At 32.9% G+C, this 20,795-nt stretch overlaps 2 protein-coding genes across 5 annotated transcripts; both read right to left on the reverse strand.

The window, feature by feature from the left end:
- Positions 1–571: 571 nt before the first annotated feature.
- Positions 572–1,368, reverse strand: LOC110790847 (uncharacterized). The gene has a single exon (XM_021995610.2). It carries the CDS (start codon positions 1,264–1,266, stop codon positions 700–702), a length of 567 nt encoding a protein of 188 aa, XP_021851302.1. The 5' UTR covers positions 1,267–1,368; the 3' UTR covers positions 572–699.
- A 9,277-nt stretch (positions 1,369–10,645) lies between these two features.
- On the reverse strand, positions 10,646–17,334 carry LOC110790840 (urease accessory protein D-like). 4 transcript variants are annotated; one of them, XR_008923814.1, is made up of 9 exons: positions 16,808–17,328; positions 15,763–16,544; positions 15,519–15,613; positions 13,133–13,247; positions 12,151–12,215; positions 12,034–12,071; positions 11,639–11,801; positions 11,414–11,488; positions 10,646–10,956 (listed from the first exon to the last, which is right to left on the reverse strand). XR_008923814.1 is itself a non-coding variant. In XM_056832673.1 (3 exons), exons 1-3 carry the CDS (start codon positions 11,816–11,818, stop codon positions 10,903–10,905), a joined length of 309 nt encoding a protein of 102 aa, XP_056688651.1. In that variant the 5' UTR covers positions 11,819–11,941; the 3' UTR covers positions 10,646–10,902. The 4 variants fall into 4 exon arrangements, 1 of the variants encoding a protein (XP_056688651.1); XR_008923813.1 differs by having other exon boundaries at positions 12,151–13,247; positions 16,808–17,334; XR_008923815.1 differs by lacking the exons at positions 15,519–15,613; positions 15,763–16,544; positions 16,808–17,328 and adding an exon at positions 15,419–15,504 and having other exon boundaries at positions 12,151–13,247.
- Positions 17,335–20,795: the final 3,461 nt, after the last annotated feature.

A 20,795-nucleotide genomic window follows, 5' to 3' on the forward strand; every position in this document is an offset into this window, starting at 1 on the left:
AATTCAACAATTTTGTAAATTAGAAATGTATTAAATGAGTGACATTGACATAAGAGTAACACACAACTAGTAGAATGACTTAATTCTCAAAATTCATAAATGATAAATGACACAATTATGATCCAATTGATGTTCCCACTCACAAACGATCTCAAAGTATTGTACTTGTCCTAGTGTAAAGTTAGATTCGCAACCAATAATGCCGCACAATAACGTGCCAATAAGGCAATAATTTCACAACCGTTATTGAATTAATTCAATACTCCAATTTCCATACTTCAATTCAACGGGAAGAAAATATATATAAATAACTCAAATGGTTAATACTGAATGATTGTACAATAAGTTTCGGGTTTAAATTTCGGGTTTAAATTAATGTCCGTATTTATAATTAATATTGTCCTTATATCTCATTTGTAAAGAAAAAAAAGAATTCGTAACGATTTTCGCCATACGTATTAATCATTCGATAAGTATTAACATTTTCGATTACCTCCATACAAATTTACTATGGAGTACTATCTATATAAGTGAAAAGTAAAAAAAAAAAAAAAAAAAAAAAGTTACCACGGAGTACAATTCGTATTATCTATTGCTAGTTTGCTACGGAGTACTAAATTAAATTTACACATTATAAAAAATAAATAAACTCACTTTTGATGGTAAAGAAATTATTTTTGAAAAATTAATACGAAGTAGTTAACCTCGATGCAAAGGAGATCGTTCATGAACAACTTTAGGAGTCTTAGAATAAGTCTGCCGGAAAACCTTCATCGGACTCGGAAAATACCATCCTTTACCTTTCGAACCTCTGACATCATTTCCGGCAACGGCGACAGACCTCGATCTTCTCATCTCCGCTTCCATTTTCTCTTTCCTCGGCTTCTTCTGCCACCAAATCATTGACCAAAACGACGAAGATTCTTTCCCGGTGAGTTTCTCCGGCGCTGGTTTATCATCGGCGGTGGAGTATCTAGCTGATCGGAAGAACGGAAAGGCGGATGATCTAGACCGTCGAAACGCCGGTTCACCGTCGATGAGTTTAGAGATCCGACCGACATCGGAGAAGTGGAGAGAGAAAGACGATGAAGCGGAGGAAGATGAAGAGGTGGTAGCGTAGCATGAGCAAGGGCGTACGTTAGCGCAGTCAGGGCAGAGTGCGGCGAGGCGTTCTTTAAGGCAAGATGAACATACACCAGTACGACGACGTTTAGAGGGGTGTAATGAGCATTTCCAAACTTCATCTTCTTCTGCGTAAAACGCCATTTTTAGTTTCAATTTTAATTTTGATTTAAATTCTGGAATTCAATTTGCGTGTTTTGAAAGATGTCAGTTGGAGAGAGAAGTAGGAGGGTGGTTATATATAGGGAGAGTTAACTATGGTTAAGGTTGGTGGGTTAAGAATATGGGAAGGTGAAAGGGCGGCGTTGTTGGGGAGCGGGAACATCGGATTTTATTTATTTACGGAGAGTTATTTTTTTATTTTTTTATTTTTTTTATTGTAGGGAAAAAGGTGTTTGGGTTGGTGTAGTAATGGGCTTTGACTGTTGATTGGGAGGGAATCCGAATGGGTATTGTTTGGACTTTGGGTGTGTGTTCTGTTCACACTTTACTGCACTAGGGCTCCGTTCTATTAGATTTATACTCCCTCCGTCCCGGAATACTTGACCTGTTTTCCTTATCGGGTCGTCCCTTAATATTTGACCTGTTTCTAAAAATGGAAGTATTCTAACAATATTATATTATTTCTTACTCCACCCCTATTAACCCACCTACCCCCTACTCATATTCTATGGAGTAGGGAGTATGATTTTAAGGCTTCGTTCTATTGGACTTATTTTATTTGAATTTATTTGAATTTATTTTATCTGAAAAAAACTTATTTTGTCTGAAATAAACTTATTTGTATGTGAAAATGTATGAAAAAAACTTATTTTTGCTGAACTTATATTTTCTGAACTTATCTGAACTTAGCTGAACTTATCTGAACTTATTTTGTCTGAAATAAATCGAACATAACAGAGCCTAATATATTATCTGAACTTATTTGGACTTATTTTATCTGAAAAAAAAACTCATTTTGTCTGAAATAAACTTATTTGTGTGTGAAAATGTCTGGACAAAAAATCCTATTTGTGTGTGTAAAATGTCTGGAAAAAAAAAATTGCTGAAATTTTATTAACTGAACTTATCTTAACTTAATTGAACTTATATGAACTTGTTTTGTCTGAAATATGTCAAAAAAGTCAAACAGAACAGGGCCTAAACGTAAGAAATTGTGTTGATTTTCAATGGAACTACCCATTAGCTCACTAACTCGAATCCAGGGATAAAAATTTAAAATAAACACTCGAATGCAGGTAAAAGTTAACACTGTACCAATAAAGTATTTTGATTTAGTGGTTAAGACTTAAGACTGAGGTCTTATGTAAGATAGGTTACAGATTTGAATTGCTCATTCTATTTGTAATTTATATTGACTTTGCACCTCATTCACCAAAAGAAGAACAAAAAAAACAATTAACACTATGATTTTATGAGTATGTATTGTTCAATTGCTTTATAAACAAGCCTTTATGGAATGTTGCTATGGAGCATTGTTATTGTGTGGCCAAATAAAGTCACGGATTGGTTAGCTACAAATATAGTGTTACAACAAGATTGTAAAATAAGATACCCCTTGTTTGCATAAAAGAGGACGTAAATAGTTGTGTATTGGGACATTTGCTATAAAAACATAGCAGTAAAATGGAAAAGCTTTTGTTTCCCCTAAAATAGTAAAGAAAATCTAAGAATTAAGATGCTAAATTTGGGTTAAGGAGACCCTAATGACGAAATCGTGATTAAACAGCGACGTTTGGTATTCATTCTTCATGAATCATGACTATATATTAAAATAAAAAAATACAAAAAAGTGTGGAATCACTAATTATAAAATTAATAATGTATTAATCAAGTAAAACATATGATATAATGTGTGGTTAATTATAAAATGGTATGGTAGTGGAGTTGAGGAGGGGTGGGTTGGTGGGGTGGGAGATAATAATTCAAAGATTTAGGTGGCAAAGGAGTTTGACATAAGAAACAACTAAACATGGGGTTGGAGATTTGAACTTGGATTGAATGGGTCAAACTTTTTGTTAATGAAATGTCTATTTCGATTGGACCATCTTCTTTTCTTCTATGTGGTCAATCGTATAATGTGTCTATGTGTGATGCAGACACGGCTTATAGTTTTACTTCATTCAAGTATTATGTAAGCACACTGCCACGTGTACTCAAGTATTGGGGACTCGTCGATCAAGTAGCCTCTGTGACTAAAGATGGCAATGGGTCAGGCCAAGGTCAGACATGACCAAGGAAAAAACACATCCAAATACGGACACGAAGTGGTGGGCCAAGGCCCGACATGACCAAGGACAAAACACAATCCAACACGGAAAACGAAGTGGTTAACTTAGGGCCGCGTTCCTGAAAAGTATGGCCCGGCCCCTTACAAGTGGGTTTGATACGAGCATGGCCTATTCAAACCCATGGCTTATGGGATCTGCCAGAAGCCCGACCTACAATCATCTTTACCCTACCTCGAAGGGCTGAATCGAATGGTTTCGTTTTTGTAGCAGTAGGGATAAGGATACATGTGAGAATTAGGGTTTTCTTAATACAAATGGTGATTAGGTTGCATACATCTTACATTCTTACATGTCGGTGCTTAATCTAATTATATGTTGTTTCTAAAATCGAACTAAGTATGACATTTGTTGCATGATGTTGTATGTAGAGGGATAAGAGACATCCATGTGAATAATTCTACATAGAAGATAGAAATATTTAAGGCAGTCAAATAGGGCCTGTTAAGCTAGTTAAGGGACTGTAAAAGTGAGGTGGTAAAGATAACAAGTGTTGTTTAGAAATTATGCAATTTGTCCAACTAATTTAATGTGCGTTTTATATGGACTTCTTTGTAACTTATATAAAAAAATCAAGTCCTATTATGTTCCATAAATATTGACTTACTTCAGACACTATAATTCTAGTTAAGAATTTAAGATAAGGTAAATTACTTTCATAAAATTTATACAAAATAAATTTTTTTTTCCCCTATACTCCGTATAGGATAATTTTATAGATACGGAGTACATCATATATTTAACTTAAGAAAAAATAAATCAAATTGAATGAAACCTTAATTGTGAACTAAACTTTAATTATTATTATTTTTTCTAAAATAAGTAAAAATAAGGTGATAGAATTTATTTTTTTGGGGAGGGAAAATAAGGTGAATAGATTATGGTTTAAACATTCTATATGTTCAAGGAAATCATCATTAATGAGACCTATTTATCCATGTCTAAAGGAGGAGTTAAATTTAACAATGATGGGCTTAAACGAATGTGCTTTAGCCCACTTTTTAAATGATCTATTATGGGCCTATATTTTATTTGTGATTGGTCATGTTGAATGAAGTTTATGGGCCACCAACTCAATGAACCCGAAGTAGAATCACCCTTTCATCGAGCCCAACTAGAATATTACTTTGTTATCAATTTTATTAGACCCAACAATTCTAAACTTTTATTTTTTATATTTTTATAATGCAAAGTCTTCAAGAGGGCGGAGAGGCCTATATCAGATATGTGCCTTCAAACACATATACGAGGGTACGGTAGTAATTGCACCATTATTTTGAAAGTGTCATTTGAACTTCTGATTACCATATTTGAAAAATGAACACCATATTTGAAAAGTGAGTACCATATTTGAACTTATGTCGTACCATATTTGAACTTATGAGTATATAACTCAAAATCCATTTTCTAATATACTGTGCCACTTTTATTTTATGTTGGTCTGATATGTTTTTGTAGAAACATATCTGATACTGGAATATAGTTCCTCAAGCCTCAAATAACAACAGTGTAACGAAATCTTGGACAATAGTGACTCTGATTGGTAATTAGTATTTATTGGTACTCCCCCGTCCTTAAATGTTTGCACCATTGTATTTTTTGAGTCAAACTTTAAAAAATTATGACCATAAATTAACACTTATCTATAAGAAATAATGCAATCACGTGAGTTATTATTAGACTCAGTTCAATATATAATTTTATAATATGAATTTTTTATATTTTTTACGCGTGTAGAATTAAGGATTTTATGTTTTAAGTCATGTCTTATACAACGTGAAAAGTCAAACAGGACATACATTTTGGAACAGAGAGAGTGTCTGTCAATGCCGATAAAGAGGTTACCAATAAAGTTCAAAACCTAATTGATACTTAATTAGTTGAGCTACAAAATAACTTATTTGCTAAGGATAATTATGAGTAAAACTATAAGGATAATTCATGGAAAGCTTCAAAGAACCCAATTCTATCAAGTTAGACAGTGTTCACCAATGTAGGCTTGTAGTCGGGCCCAAAAGTTAGGCAGTGGCCCAATGACATAGACTATGAAGTGAAATCTGCATATACAAAAGGAGCAAATCATGATATTTTTTTTGTTGACAAGCAAATTAATCATGATTAAAGGTTAAGTACTTAAGTCCACTGAAAACAAATCACAGGTCCCATTCTACTCAATGTTAAAAAAAAAAATGGGTAAATAATGCACATGTCCCATTTTAGTCAATGTTAAAAAAAAAAAGAGGTAAATAATGCACATATTCCTTCAGTTTCAACGAAGATGCATAAGAGACTTTGTAAAAAAAAATGAGTAGAATATTCTGTAACAAAGGGAGTATTTGCGTTATTATTACACATTTTATTAATTTTATTTTGGTATTCAGCCATTTTATTAATTAAGGGTCCGTACGGTATCATTTTTTGTGTCTAGTTTTCTATTTTTTACAAAATTAAAACCACATAAAGTAATTTCCAGTTTTTTGTTGTCAGTTTTCGAATTTAACAGATTACGATAAATAAGATTATATTAGATCATTACTTAATCTAAATCATACGACTTACAAAACAAAAAACAAAAAACTGAAAACTAAAAGTGATACCAAACGAACCCTAATATTTCACATAGTTAAGTTTTCATTCCAAACTTGATAAATCTTCATTGAGACAAACACAGTCTCTAACCAAATAGTTAAGTAAAAGACAAAAGACCGACGTCAGAATAGACTGCATTTGATCAAGTACAAACTTTACAGAATATCATCCTAAAAATCAATTGATAATGTGTAGAACGGCTCATTAGGCTTAAGTTAGTCATTGATCTTTTCTCAAGGTACCACCTCGTATTTGGAAACATGGGGAAAAGGTTTCTTGTAAAACCCTACAAAGGAAATAAATTATGTGCCAAAAGTCCATATGACCAAAGGACTATGAAATATGATCATGTGCAACATACATATATTGCAAACAATTTTTATTTGACGGGAGAAAGCATCAAATAGCCTTTTTCTATTGCGTAAAGTTTATTCCTAAGTTGACCATTATTCATATGAAAATTTGGAGAGTAAAGAAATTAAGTATAAGAGAGCTTTAATTAAGGAACCAAAACCAACGATATGTAGCATAGAGATTTGATTCTTAGCTAATCTGGTCCACCAACTCCACCCTAACCTGTATTTTTTTTTTTCACCGGTTAGGAGAAGTACCCTAATAAATCAACATTTCTCATAGGTCAGTTCGTTTAGCTACGTAGCTAATATGGAGGTCAGTCCGTTTAGCTACATAGATCAACGAGCATTGTCACTCCTAAACACGAGCAAATGGTGATGATCAAACCCGTGGCTTTCAAGTCAAAACTCAAAGGTGAGTTCTCCACAAAATTTCACCCTTCCCTCTTGATCTAAATTAATACAACTATAATGTGCATGTTGAGTTGGAACTGATTTTTAGGAGTATACTAGTACGGAGTATGTGTTTTGAGTTAGTATCATTTATTTAGGTAAGCTATGCAATTCCCTCAATAAAATAAAAGGGTAAGCTATGCAATTTTTATTATTTTTGTTTTTTATAATTTTTTTAAGTTTACATTGAGGATCTATTTAGTTAGTTTACGTGTCTGCCAAAATATAAAAAAAATGATTGTTTTCTATTTTTTATTTTTTTATGATTGTGTGCTCAAGTTTGCAACTATGCTAGACCAATAAAAACAAAAAAAGTTCGACTCAGAATTTTAGTTACTTTTTATTTCAATAATAAAAAAAAAGTAATGACATGTTGACATATCTCAATTGTTTGTTTAGGTTCATATTGCACACTATGCTAACTTTAAGGGATTTAAATGACTGATTATTAATGTCATTGTCAAAAAACCAAAGACGAAGTATTTTATAAAACGGTTTAAATTAAAAAGTGGATTTTTTTTTTTTAATTTACAAAGCGAAGGGAGTAATTGTGATCTAATGTGCTCATACTTAGGTGGTACTAAATTCCAGCTAGTAAGACACCTTATCCTCTTCATTCTTTGCTCAAACCTGTGACCTTAAAAAGGAAATATGTACAAATATTTGATGTTATCTTCGTTGTTAAGAGTCGACAAAACAATGGATCATGAAGTAAGTAAAATGTAAAGTAGTCCCCTTTATTTTTTTGCATACAATCAAAATAGTGTATAATGGCCCTTTAGCACTTTAAAAGTCTACATATTTTGTTGTCCCTTGGTGTTGACTGTTGACTCATGACTCTTATTTACCTTTGGATTTTTCATCATATACCAATTTATAAGTGGACACAAATTAATTAAAATTTTGTTTTTAATTGGCTTTAATTAGTCTGCACCAAATGCTATAACAAAACATTGTCCCTTAATCACTTGTTGAATTCAATGCATGAGAACGAATAGTGAGTTAAGAAAGAGTTGGCATTCCTAGGTTTATGTTAAACAGGCAAACAGCTTAAACTTGCTTAATGTGAAGTTATAATCTACTTTTTTTAAGGAAAGCTCGAGAAAGCTCGAGAAATTTTAGTGGATCAGCGTAATAAAAATGTGAATAAAACAAGAATATGCAAGATAGATGAATGAAAAAGGTGGGTAGATGTAATTATACAAATATGTATTGAGGATAAACCAAAGTAAGAGAATTTATAAAGGTGGATACATTGCGGAGGAAAGGGGGGAATTGAAAAAGTAATGTATTTGCCATTTTTTTTACATCAACTAAAAACACAAGGAAAATAAAGTACTAAAAAAAGCCAAAAAAGGAAGAAAAAAAAAGGAAAAAGTAAAAAAAAAACTAGTCCGGTTCAAAAAAATATTGTTGTTGACGACCTCCCATTTTGCATCTTTTGCCAATTCATGTGCTTGTCGAATCGGATCACGACCCACCTTGTATTTGCCAAAGTTCAAGGAACTCTATCAATTTGTGAAATTAACTAAAAAACCTCTTTTCTCATCTAGAATAGTTTTAATATGATTTTGAAAGAAAAAAAAAGTAAAAAACTTGATTTTATTCGAGCATACGACAAGTTATTTTAAGTTAGGATATGATCCCATTAGACATTGTTCATTATTCATCATTCATCATTATTAACGAATAAAAGATGTGACATAGTACCGACTTTTCATTTCCATTATTTTGGATAGTAGTCCCTTAACAGAATGAAATATTAACGGTGTATGTCGGCATTATACAATTCTACAAGCATTTAAGCTATAATTTGGCGAATATTCATAGAAGTTTTAATTTCAAGAACAAATTATACCTTATAAGCCTACAACGTATAACCAATCATATACTACCTCCGTTTCAAAAAAATCTTTATAGTTACTATTTGCACGAACTCCAATGCAATATTTAACTACTAATATATCCAATTTCGTATGTAAAAAAATTATAAAAATTTGATATTCTGAAAATACATCCCGAGACCAATCTAACAAGATCTTACATGTAACGTTTTGATGTATATAATGATGAGAATTTACGGTCAATGTTTTTATACTTTGGACACATTTTTCTAAGCGTAAAGAACATTATACAGAGTAATAAAAATCGATGAAACTTTAATGTACAATATGTCAATATGTCTACGACGTCGTATAAAGTTGATTTCAAGATGAAATGGTGCATTTGTTTACATAATATTGTAATTGAGTAATTAACTCAGATCGCAAGGGCTATCTTCTTACTCAACCTTTTCACTAGGGTTTTTTTTTTAATACTTTGTACAGAGTATATTGTACAATATAGTATATTGTACATTAATATATTGTACGATGTAGTTTGATAAAAGAGGAAGTATTTTTGGATATCAGATATGTGCTTGCAAATACATATAATAGTAAAAGACAAAATAGGGAAAATGACAAAAAAGTAATTAAATGGTACTTTTTAAAACCAAAATTTGTACTTTCTTTTACAGAATGGTACTTTTTTCCATGAATGGTACTTCCTATTTTGTCTTTTAGCTATTTATCTTTTAGTTGATACGTGTGTTGTCACAAATATCTGATATCCGAAAAAACAACATCTTGATAAAAGCACATAAAAAAGATAATGCAATATTTTTTATAATATTTCATCATCATGTGTTATACAATTAACAATGCATACAAAATTAACTAAGTGGGATATTAATTTGATAAGGGTTGATATAATAATTAGCAAGTTTAATTTACAACTTAATTAAGTTATAATAAGTTCAAATTAGTGACAATTAATTAGAACAAACTCGTTGTTGTTGAATTATTAATCTAGAAAATTCTAGATAATATGATTGTAAAAATCTAGTAGTAAAATGTACTAATGTAGAACAGTCTAGAAATATATGATTGTAAATTATAATTTAGAATAATCTTAGGAAATGTCTAGAATTATCATAAGAAAAATCTAGATAAATGACAAGTGTAGAAAAATCTAGAAACTTGGATACAACCAATATAAATATGTTGTATGTGCATAAGTTGAGAGGTGAACCAATCAAGAGAGCTCCCACAAAACATGAGGAGTAGAAACAAGGGTTCCACCAAAGATATAAGTGAGAGATATGGGTCTTCGCAAATATTGTTGTACAATTCTTATTAATGTAATCAATGATTAAAAAAAAAATACAATTTTGTTATATTATTCAGGTCGATCAAAACTTCCGCGTGCGTCCTCAAATTTTTATCAATGATCATTGTCTGTAATAATAAAATTCTTATATTATATTTCACTCTATTGGAATATATAACAGTTGGTTAGTAGCATGGTAATAGTTATTTGAATTATGATTAGGAAACCCTAACAATCACTACTACAAATTCCGAGTTTTAGAGACGCTTTTCCAGCTCTTTTTCGACGACAAAAAGCGCCGAGAAATATATCCTCGACACTTTTAAAAAGCGTCGAAAAAATGGGAGTCGAGAATTTTCTCGACGCCTTTGGTCGTCCGTCCCTTAGACGCTTTTCTCCGTCTTCAAAGTTACAAGGCGTCGAGAATCCCGACGCTTTTTAGCGTCTTAAATTTTACAAGGCGTCGAGAATCACCAAATTTTACCCGCTAACATTTCTGTTCAGGTGCTTAGTTTTTGTTGGCGGGGGTCCATTTCGACGCTCGAAAGCGTCGAGATTTATACAATATATGGGTTTATTTTCGTTATATCAATTCATTATTATTTTGGGGTTGACATAATCAAAATTTAACTTAAATATTACTATACAAAAAGAAAATTCAACTGAGGTAAAAGAAACCAAAGAGGGTCAAATGGAATCTTTTCATTAATCATTAACGTATAGAATACAGAATATGAGTCTTGAATGGATTTGTTCAAATAATGGGAAAAAATAATAATAACCATACAATATAAAATTATATAATTAACTATCACGACGCACTTCCTATCGAAATTGTTTTACACTAAAAGCATTGAAAAAAGACTTGTCGCCATTTCTCTTTACTTGTAAATTTAGAGCTTCTAGAATAATCTCCGTGGAACATGGGATACAACTTGCTGCAGAATTTATCTTCTCTCTATCATGCAGCTAGAACTTGAATCACAAGACCTGAAAGTGACCTGAAATTATCATTCTAGAGATGGTTATGTCTTTTAGGAACGTAATAAATAATCGAGACAGTTCAGTCCCTAAATTTTCATCAATTTAACATCGACATGTGCCACAAAAATAAGTTTTAATTAGGACAACAAAACAAACATATAATTCATCCTACGACATTTGAACATAATATATGGTTACTTTGTGAAATAAACTGGCCAAGGTATGTTGATAAGATGCATCACCATGCCACTAGAGTGATCAAGTAATTAAGGGGCAGGCATAAGGTTGAATATGCAACAAGCATCTTCATCGATCAGCCTAAACATAACAAAATTATGGTTTGACTACAAGATAATTTTAGAGTACTATTATGAGCACGGGATTTAAGCACTGCAAAGCTCTAACCAACAATACTAATTTTGACATGTTACTAGAATTTTGAACTCTGGATTATTCAAGTAACAACCGACTTACCAGAGAACAACTGATAAGCACATGGAAACAGCCTTTTCTGCAAGATCCACAATAATGGCTTACATCCTTGGAGCCCTAAATTGCCACGTGAAACCAGAGTTACTAAAAGGGTACTTTCTCAACAACAAAATACAGACACACCCGACCAAAAGATAAATAAGGAATCTAAACAAGGGAGTATCATTGTCTCAAGAAACAGCAGTTGTATTAAAGAAAGGAGCAAACCATATAAAGAAACAAAGGCTGGCCATCTTCATAGAAAAAATTGTTTTCGCTCCTGCATAATTCAAAATTCCATCTTTCTTCGCTTTCGTAGCGTCCACTTGTAAACCAATCAACCAACAAGTTTGAGTCTGATTGCACCTTGGATGCTTGATTTTGAGCATACCTTTCGTGGAAAAACATGTCACTGGATTAGGAATGACAGCCGACAACATTTCATGTCTAACGCGTGCCTACTGCACAAGAAATAGGTTATTGTACTAGCAGTAATTGATGCATGCACAATCACTCCTTGATTTCTCTCTCACCCCACATGTTTTTTCAAATAAATATAACATTAATATGAGTTTCTCATGATTTTTTTTTTTTATTTTGGGCAGAGACCACAGGGATATTACCTATTTAAAACACTCGGCAGTCGGCAACCACCTAATCACTGACCAAACCAGAAGAATTAGTGGTAGTCGACCATTTGCTGATGGTAAAAAAAACACCAAAAGGAATAGTTGGATTACCTTGAGCTTTACAATATTTTCTTTTACATTTTCAAGCTTTCTCAGTGAACGAGCTTTTCCCCTCCCTAGAGAATTGCACTTAGCCATCAGTTCTTTGTAGCTCTTAGGAGAAAAGGAAATCCAAATTTCATTCTAGTTTTTCAGAATGTTGGACAAAGCATTATTTAAAAATTCAAACAAGTGGTAGAGGATAGGAATAACACATAAATATAAGGCTCTTAATATTTGGATTCTAAATAAAAACATAACAAAAGTTTCTGATAGTCTGATTTATCTTTGAGAAACATAACAAAAGTTTCTGATAATATAAGGCTCTTGATATTTGCATTTGCTTGCCTAACTACACAAGGAGAAACAAAAGAAAGCTTTACTTCAACAAAAGTCAAAACAGCTTCCCTGGAAACCTCTTGACCATAGGAAAGGAGCAGGGCCGCAGGCAACTAATGTGAAACAATAATGTGAAATTCAAACCACTAGGTCAGTGGCTTACAGTACTGCTAAAAGATTTATAGATTAGAATATTTGCAGCGCAGGAAGGGGATATTCACCCATGCATATCCGACTTTAAAACAATCAAGTTAGAATATCAATAAATTACGGAAGGTAGAACAAATAAACTACAAGTACTCTACAAAAGTCAAAAGGTAAGAAGGTCTATGACTATAAATTACGGAAGATTAGAATATCAATACACTTGTTTGTTTCCTGTGCTTGAAGTCTTGAAGAGTCGAGCTTTAGTGCAGCGATAAACTGCCAAGTACTAATGTTAATAACTGTACAAAACAATTGCTAAATGTTTTAGTTAATACTGGTATCAGATACTCAAAAAATAAAATTTAATACTGATATCAGATACTCAAACATCATGTGAAGAACCAATCCAACAACAAACTACCACACAGATTGTAAAAGGCTTTTTAAATTCTGGAGTAATTGTGCTGTCATTAGTAAAATCTGAAAGATAAAGCAATAGAAATTCTACCTTTAATTGAGGCGCGTCAGATAGCACTCTAGCCAATATGATATATATGGGATGCAGACTCCAGATTTTTAATACATCATCTGATGTTTATGAAAGATGAACTGTCATTTGTATCCTGCAAATCATCAAACATAGTGCATTCATATTATGAAACAATAATTATCACATGTCAAGTGTTGTTGCCTGGAACATTTCTCCATGGAGGAAAAAATATGTGAATGAGCGTTGCAGAATACAACGCTTGAAAATTTTACAATTACTTATTGCAGATGATACAAAGAAGGGACCAAAAGTCATTCAAAATCAAGTAGATGCCGGAAAAAAAAAAAAATTTAAAAGCGCAAGACTACACAATCAATTTTGATATATCGTGCAATTCATGTTCTACCAAACCACCCATAAGAGAGATAAATAAAGGCAGAATGCCACAAGAGTTTGGTCCCTTAATACCTCCAAAAAAAATCCCATATCGAGGGAGCAACTAGTTAATTAGTGGCAATGACAATAAATAGTATTCCACAAATGGTACATAACAAAGTAAGAATAAATTTTTCTATATCTCTCTCCATGCCTAACACAAAATACACACATGAGAGACAGCCTTGTTAGCTATATGGCCTACCAACCCACTATCTCTGCTTATATATCTACCAATAAGCATGTAAAACTGAGCACTTGAATCCTATTCAAAGGGCTTATTGTTGTTTTCATGGAGATCACAGAACATATGGTACAGAACTACATGTCCATGGAGGATGATCGGATAAAACGCGCGACAAGTTCTATTATTGTAGGAATCTAAAATTGAGTTGACTTAGTAAAACAACGAATGTAACCAAGAATCTACTCACAAAACCATTTGTGGTAGACCAGATAAATGACTATGTTGATTTATAATCATAGAGTATAATATTCAAATACAAGTAGTGAATGAAAATTATAAAAAATAGTCCACACAAATAGAAATTGCATACTGCTAAAAATCAACAAATAAACTCATATCTGTTGCACAAATTATCATTCTCAATTTTTAGGGGATTAAAAAGTACAAATGGCTAGCTAAATACTATTTACTAAGTATGACCAGTAAATAAAGGAAAAAGTATTAGAAACTAAAAGTATAAATGATTAGCCATTCATAAATTTTGCTCCCCTGCCAAACTAATAAAAATATATTGCACATTTCATAGGCTTGTGGGTTCAACTGTGAGACTCATTCCATTAGCAATTTAAATATCTTCAGGATTTTTCTACCTACATAGATAGACCAAACCTATGGTAAAATACATCAAATTTTACTTTTTATCCAGCAAAAGTAAGTGTAATGTTCACGGGAAGTCAAAAGAGGAAAACGATACATTATTTATAAATCAAGTTCGAGTTCAAATACGAGTCTAGTTGTGATTGATTTTAAGCTCAACAAGCGTAAAGCCAAGCCGAGCTAAGTTAAGCTAAATAGTAAATACTACTCCGTATAAGTTAGACTCGTATCATTTTGCTTTCCCAAACAAGTAAATGGATTTCCAAACTTCTTAAAAGTAAGTCCTTGATTACAGTGTTGTATTAATTTATGGAGTTCAGCTCTGGGGGTCTGTACTCTATTTTGTTAAACAGCGTAAAACTCATCTTAATGCAACAAATAGGGGAATATCCTACAGTAAAAGGGTAGTGTATGCTATTTTTATCAGATGATTTGTCAAAAGAGAGAAATTGTGACAGATGAAGTATTAAATTTGGTTTACGACATGGAAAATTAGGATGAAATTAACTAAAAGTAACTATGACCTATTACATTATAGACTATTATTTTCAAACAATTCTTCTTTTATTTATTTCTAGTGAAGGTCAGTAGTAGTACTCAACTAGCCCTAACACATTATTTGTCTCCTCTTTTCTTACAACTAATCATACTACTCATATAAGAGGGTAATACACCAAAACACCAGAACACATAAAAAATTAAGACACCAAGGCGAAGAAGCCAACAGAGTTACACACAGCAAGCCTAAAACCCATACACCAAACAAGCACCATATCTTTTTATTTTATTTTTGAAGGGACCAAACAAGCATCAGCTAAATACTCTGTAATTATGCAATTCTAAAAGATCAATTAACTAAAAATATAAACAAAATACCCCCTATTATCTTACTCTATAAGAGACATTCAAATGTGAATTAGATAAAATAATACACAATGGGACACCAAAACCTTCGAAAACGAACAAGCATAAATAAACTCTAACCAATTGATCAATATCCAGATGTTTATCATAATAATTCTTACCATGTCGAAACTACAGGGTCAAAATTATCAAATTAACATGTTTCCTCATATTTAATTAACAATCTGCAAGAAAGAACGATTCAAGTGAGTTTATGAGTACCTCGGAAAGTTCGTCCAACACAATGAAATGAAATTGGGAAGAAAATGAAAATTGGATCTGAAGTAGAAGAATCTTTGACGGGGTTTTGTGCCACTCTGCCGCAATTGAGTAGAAAACACAGATGATGAGAGGAGGAATTCAATGGAAAAAAATCAAAAATATTAGATCAAATTAACAAAATTAAACCCTAAAAAATCCCTAATCAAATTAGTAAAATAAGGTAAGAACCGAAGGTTCATCAAACCTGAAGGCAATGGCGAAGTGACAGTGTGAGAATTGAGTCCTTTCCCAGGGATGATTTGCAGATGAAATGGTTTAGGGTTTGAGAGAAGATGTGGTTGCTGGGAGTTAAGAGTGATAGAGCGTGGGAGGCTCCGTAATATTCCTACTAAACTTGAATACACGTGCCTTGCACGTGCACTTTCGACGCAGAAAGCTGTCTAGATAATCGTAGACGCCAAAAATCGACGAGAGTAAAGTTTTCCTCCCAACGCCCAAAGCCAAGCGTCGAGGTACCAGCGTCCAAAAACCAAGGGTTTTGTAGTAGTGAATTTACTCCAACATGCATGCTTCTTGGAGAGATATACTTCGTATAACATAACAAGAAATTCAACAAATTGAATGACCAATGATTAGGGCTGGCAATGGATCGGAGGTGGATCGGGTGGAGCTCAATCCGCCTCCATCCGCCAACATTTCATCCATCACCCGACCCATCCATCACCCTATTTTTTCCCATTCACATCCAACCCACCCATCATCCACAGGTGAATCGGGTGGATCGGGTGCTTCACGGGTGAAGGTTAGAGCACAATTAATTCCTAAATGATGTCAAAATTTTCATTAAAAACTGGAAAAAATAGTACAGATACTCCACATCATTGTAGTGTTTTTAAAGTTTAAAGCACGAATTACATGCTATTTCTAATAATAGACTACAACTTTGAAATCAAGCAGACATCAGGTCTTCCTATCACATCTCTGGAGAAAAGATTCATTCATCCATAATTCCATACCCTCTTCATCCTGCCATTATGAAATAAAAACAAAAAACCAAATTAAACAATAACAAAGGAAATAAATGTGACTAGCTTGAAATGACAAAGATGCAAAAAGCAGATCCGAATAATACAAAGTACATTGATTCTAAACAGGAAATATCATTTAGCATTAATATTAGATTTCCGATTAAGTGTGATTTCTCCAACTTTATGTGTGTATATATCAAGCAAAAATCGATGAAAAATTGACAAAAAAAGCAAAATTAGACTGCGAAATCGAGAAGGTACCAGATATGGGTCTTCGGCGACGTTGCTAGTTACTCCGGCGGCTGAGCCGTTGAGCTTTTCCAAAGTGAGAGTGAGAGGATCTGGGAGAGAGAAGGGGATGAGGGGGCGGTGAATGAACCCTAGAAGTCACCAGATTTTTATGCAAACATAATTTCACTAAAAAAAGTTATATTTTAGATAAGAAATCACGGGTGGATGGGTGGATCGGGTAGTGGGTCGGATGTTGGGATTTAAGTCCACCCGAATCCGACCTGATCCACCACCCGATCCACCCGTCACCCGATTAAAATCCAATTGTTTTCGGGTTTTCATCCATATAATTGGATCGGGTGGATCAGACATCCATCGAGTCAGGGTGAAATGGCCAGCCCTACCAATGATTTAAATATCTTTATGAACATATATTTGTATAAGCTAGCCACAAAAAATTCAAGTTAAAGTATAGCCTATGTAAAAAAAAAAAAAAAAAAGTATAAAATGATTGTAACTTAAAAGTTTGGAACAACGTATGAAATTCTTTGTGGAATGTGGGTGGGACTACACATACAAATTAAACTTGCCAACTTGACATACAAATGACATGATTATTTATATTTTGACATGTTGAATACGATAGAGCTTATTGCATTATATTGATTGGTTGCATCTTTATTTAATTTTCTTAAGTGGTGAGTAAATTAAAAAAAATCCAATTAAGTTAACACATTTGTCTAATTGTCTATGTTAATTGAAAGACCTTCGAGCGTTGAGTGAATTTGGTATCTTACTTATATAAAGCCAACTTAATTGTCTTTTTCATCGATAATGACTTGCTTATGGATAAGAACTAACCAACACTAAATAATTAAAGCCATTAGAACTTACAACTACAAATATCTAGTGCCCTAGTGGCTACTTCTTTATATATACTACGTAAATGAATATGATCAAAGCTTTGTGACTCAAAAGTTAGATCTAACAACCTAATTAGTAAACATTCCGGTGATATTTTTTTAATAAAAGATGGTTTGAGGGTTTGTTATTCGTAGAATCAAGTATGTACATCGGTTTAGCAATAGAGGAATTGGTGAAAGTAGTAAGCATTATCCTAATTATGAAGTAAAGAGTATTCATGTCATATAAATGTGCGAACCAAGTTATACATACAAGTACATTTCACTCTTTTTTTTTATTATTATTCACATGCTCATGCATAACAACGTAGATAACTAGATATACACTCACTCACATTTTGCTATTATGGTTTTTTATTCATAATATACATCGTATTTCTGAGTCCATATGTATACCTAGTTTTTTAAAAGAAAACTGAAAACCATAGATTATTAGATGAAACGTGTCACCCTATCTTTCATCAATTAAAAAAAAAATCAATTTTTTCTTTAGTTGTTTTTTATATAAAGTATTTTACATTTTCAACACATCTTCCTAATTCAACATCAATTACCATTTAATTCATATATTTAATCATTATCTCCCACTTCCTCTCCTTTTTAACACTCAATATCAATTCACCATCTAATTTATACGTAGTATATTTTTTCAACTTTGAATTCCATCTCTATATAAATCATATTTTCACACTAAAATTACAAGCGCTCAATTTAAAATTAGCATTTTAAGATGGCTTAACAACCACATTATAATTATCTGTTCGTTAACCGGGTTCAAAAGCTAGTTTAGGGTAAGAAATCTGACAATCATATGCAAAGAAAGTTATACTCCGTATATGTTCCGAAGCAAAAAGCCGAAGCTAGGAAGCTTAGTTGTGCACTTTACACTCTTGCGAACCATAATATTGGGCCCACACTGTGTACACAAACAAAATACAGATACATCGCTAAGTGAAGTGGTAGGAGCCCATTGGGCTGTATTAGTCAACCCGTCAATTCTAGACACTTTCGTTGTTCATGGGTCGGAAATGGCGTGCCGTGACCGTGTGTTTCAAGTTTTTCTTTTTTCCTTTTTTATTTATTTTTATAATATTGATTTATCCTCCTTCCATGAATATTACAACTCCAAAACAACCCTACACGGCTACATTAAAAACTCCCAAAAAAAAAAAAAAAAAAAAAAGGATAAAGTAGGAAATAAAAGTTGGACAAAATTGCTTTTGATTGACTTTGACCTTTAACACACTTAATTAGTGACTACTCCCATTGTTCTTGTACAAGTATGGCCACCATTGTTGTTTAAGTTCAACTACTACCCATCATTGGAGAGATGTATTTACATATAGTTAAAGTTATATGGGTTAGTTCTAACCAAATAGACTTACCATGGTGTTATTCTAGTTTTCATTCATCACTTTTAGTGGGGTTGATCATCAAGTTTGACCATTACAAGGCTTCGTTTTTGGTAGTTGGTGAATTTTTGTATGGCCCATTATTGGTATAGTGCCATAGCGGTATCTAAAGATGGTTGTAGGTCGAGTCGGGCTGGATTTTTGGAGGAGCCTACATGCACGGCCTCACGCTAAGCCCACTTGTATCGGGTCGGCAGGTGTCGGGCCAATAATGTCAAAATAAAGCCAGGCCCATGGGCCCTAATGACGGACCAGATCCTTTCGTCGTGCCTAAGTCTATTTTTTACTAAATTTAGCGTGTTTGTGGGGTCTTGTAATGCCGTGTCTTTCATACTTTTTCCAAAAAAAAAATCGGCACATGCCTGGCCACGGACACGATTTCGTGCTCGTGTCGGGTCGGTCGGACCGGCCTGACCCACAACCTTCATTGGCGGTATTTACTTTCTACCATATTAATATTTACATTTGTCAAATCACCGCTTTAACAAATTCCTTTTAGGGAAGTACATATTTGCCGGAAGTATAAAAGATACTTCCTCCAATTCTTTTTTGTTACAACACTTTATTTTTCACGCTTGTCTATGCATATATTGAACAACTAGTATATTTAATTACCGATAAGTAAAAAGTATAAAAAATTAAATTTCGCAAAATATCCATTAAAACAAATCTAACAAGATCCCACATGAATACGGAGTATGTTTTTCCTGAAGTGTAGATCGTCAAATAAAGAAAGTAGATTATGTGAATAGTGAATAAAAAAAAGTGTTTGAAAATATTTTCAATCGGAGTAAGTAAATGGTATGTCAAAGTGGATAAAAAAAGGAAAATTTGGTAATATTAATCTAACCTTTGACCGATTTTCTTTTATTAAGCCCACCTACGACATATTTTTTAATAATCCCACATTTATTACCCAACAACTTTTATTGGGCCCAACATGTCATAAAACTGTTGTAAGCGGCATTATTTCTCTACATGGCAGTACTCTCTCTCGATATATTCAGTCATCATCATCAATTCATCACCATCTCGTTGACTTTTTCACCGATTACCGGCCACTTAAGCCCAATAAAAGTCGTCGGGTAGTAAAGGTGGGATTATTAAAAAATATGTCGTAGGTGGGATTAATAAAAGAAAATCGGCCAAAGGTTGGATTAATATTACCAAATTTTCCATAAAAAAAAGGCAAATACTCTCTATATATCATTGAATGAGAATTGTTGGAATCGTGCTTTATTTAAAAGCAACTAAAAATGCATCATAATGTGTATGGCAATATGGCGCTATGGGGCCTAAGTATAGTGTAATACCCTACTAATTAATTAAGGTACCACATTATTGTTCAACTTTGCAATCTTGAGTTCTTACTAATTCATGAACCCAACAAAACTCCATTGCTAACACGCAAAGAAACACCCCATACAATTGTATTCCTCTTTTCATACATAATAGAAGAGGTTTGTATACATGGTACTCCGTTTATCGTTACAATTTCTATTCACATTTATAAACTACACATTTATCGTTACAATTTCTATTCACATTTATAATCTACACATTTATCGTTACAATTTCTATTCACATTTATAGAAGTGACAATTGTAAAACAGACGGACAAAACTAGAGAAGAAGAATTATTAATTTGGGACCATGGACTTGTTAGGTAAAACATAATTAAGG

This window comes from Spinacia oleracea, chromosome 6, assembly GCF_020520425.1.
Source record: "Spinacia oleracea cultivar Varoflay chromosome 6, BTI_SOV_V1, whole genome shotgun sequence".
NCBI classification, from domain to species: domain Eukaryota; kingdom Viridiplantae; phylum Streptophyta; class Magnoliopsida; order Caryophyllales; family Amaranthaceae; genus Spinacia; species Spinacia oleracea.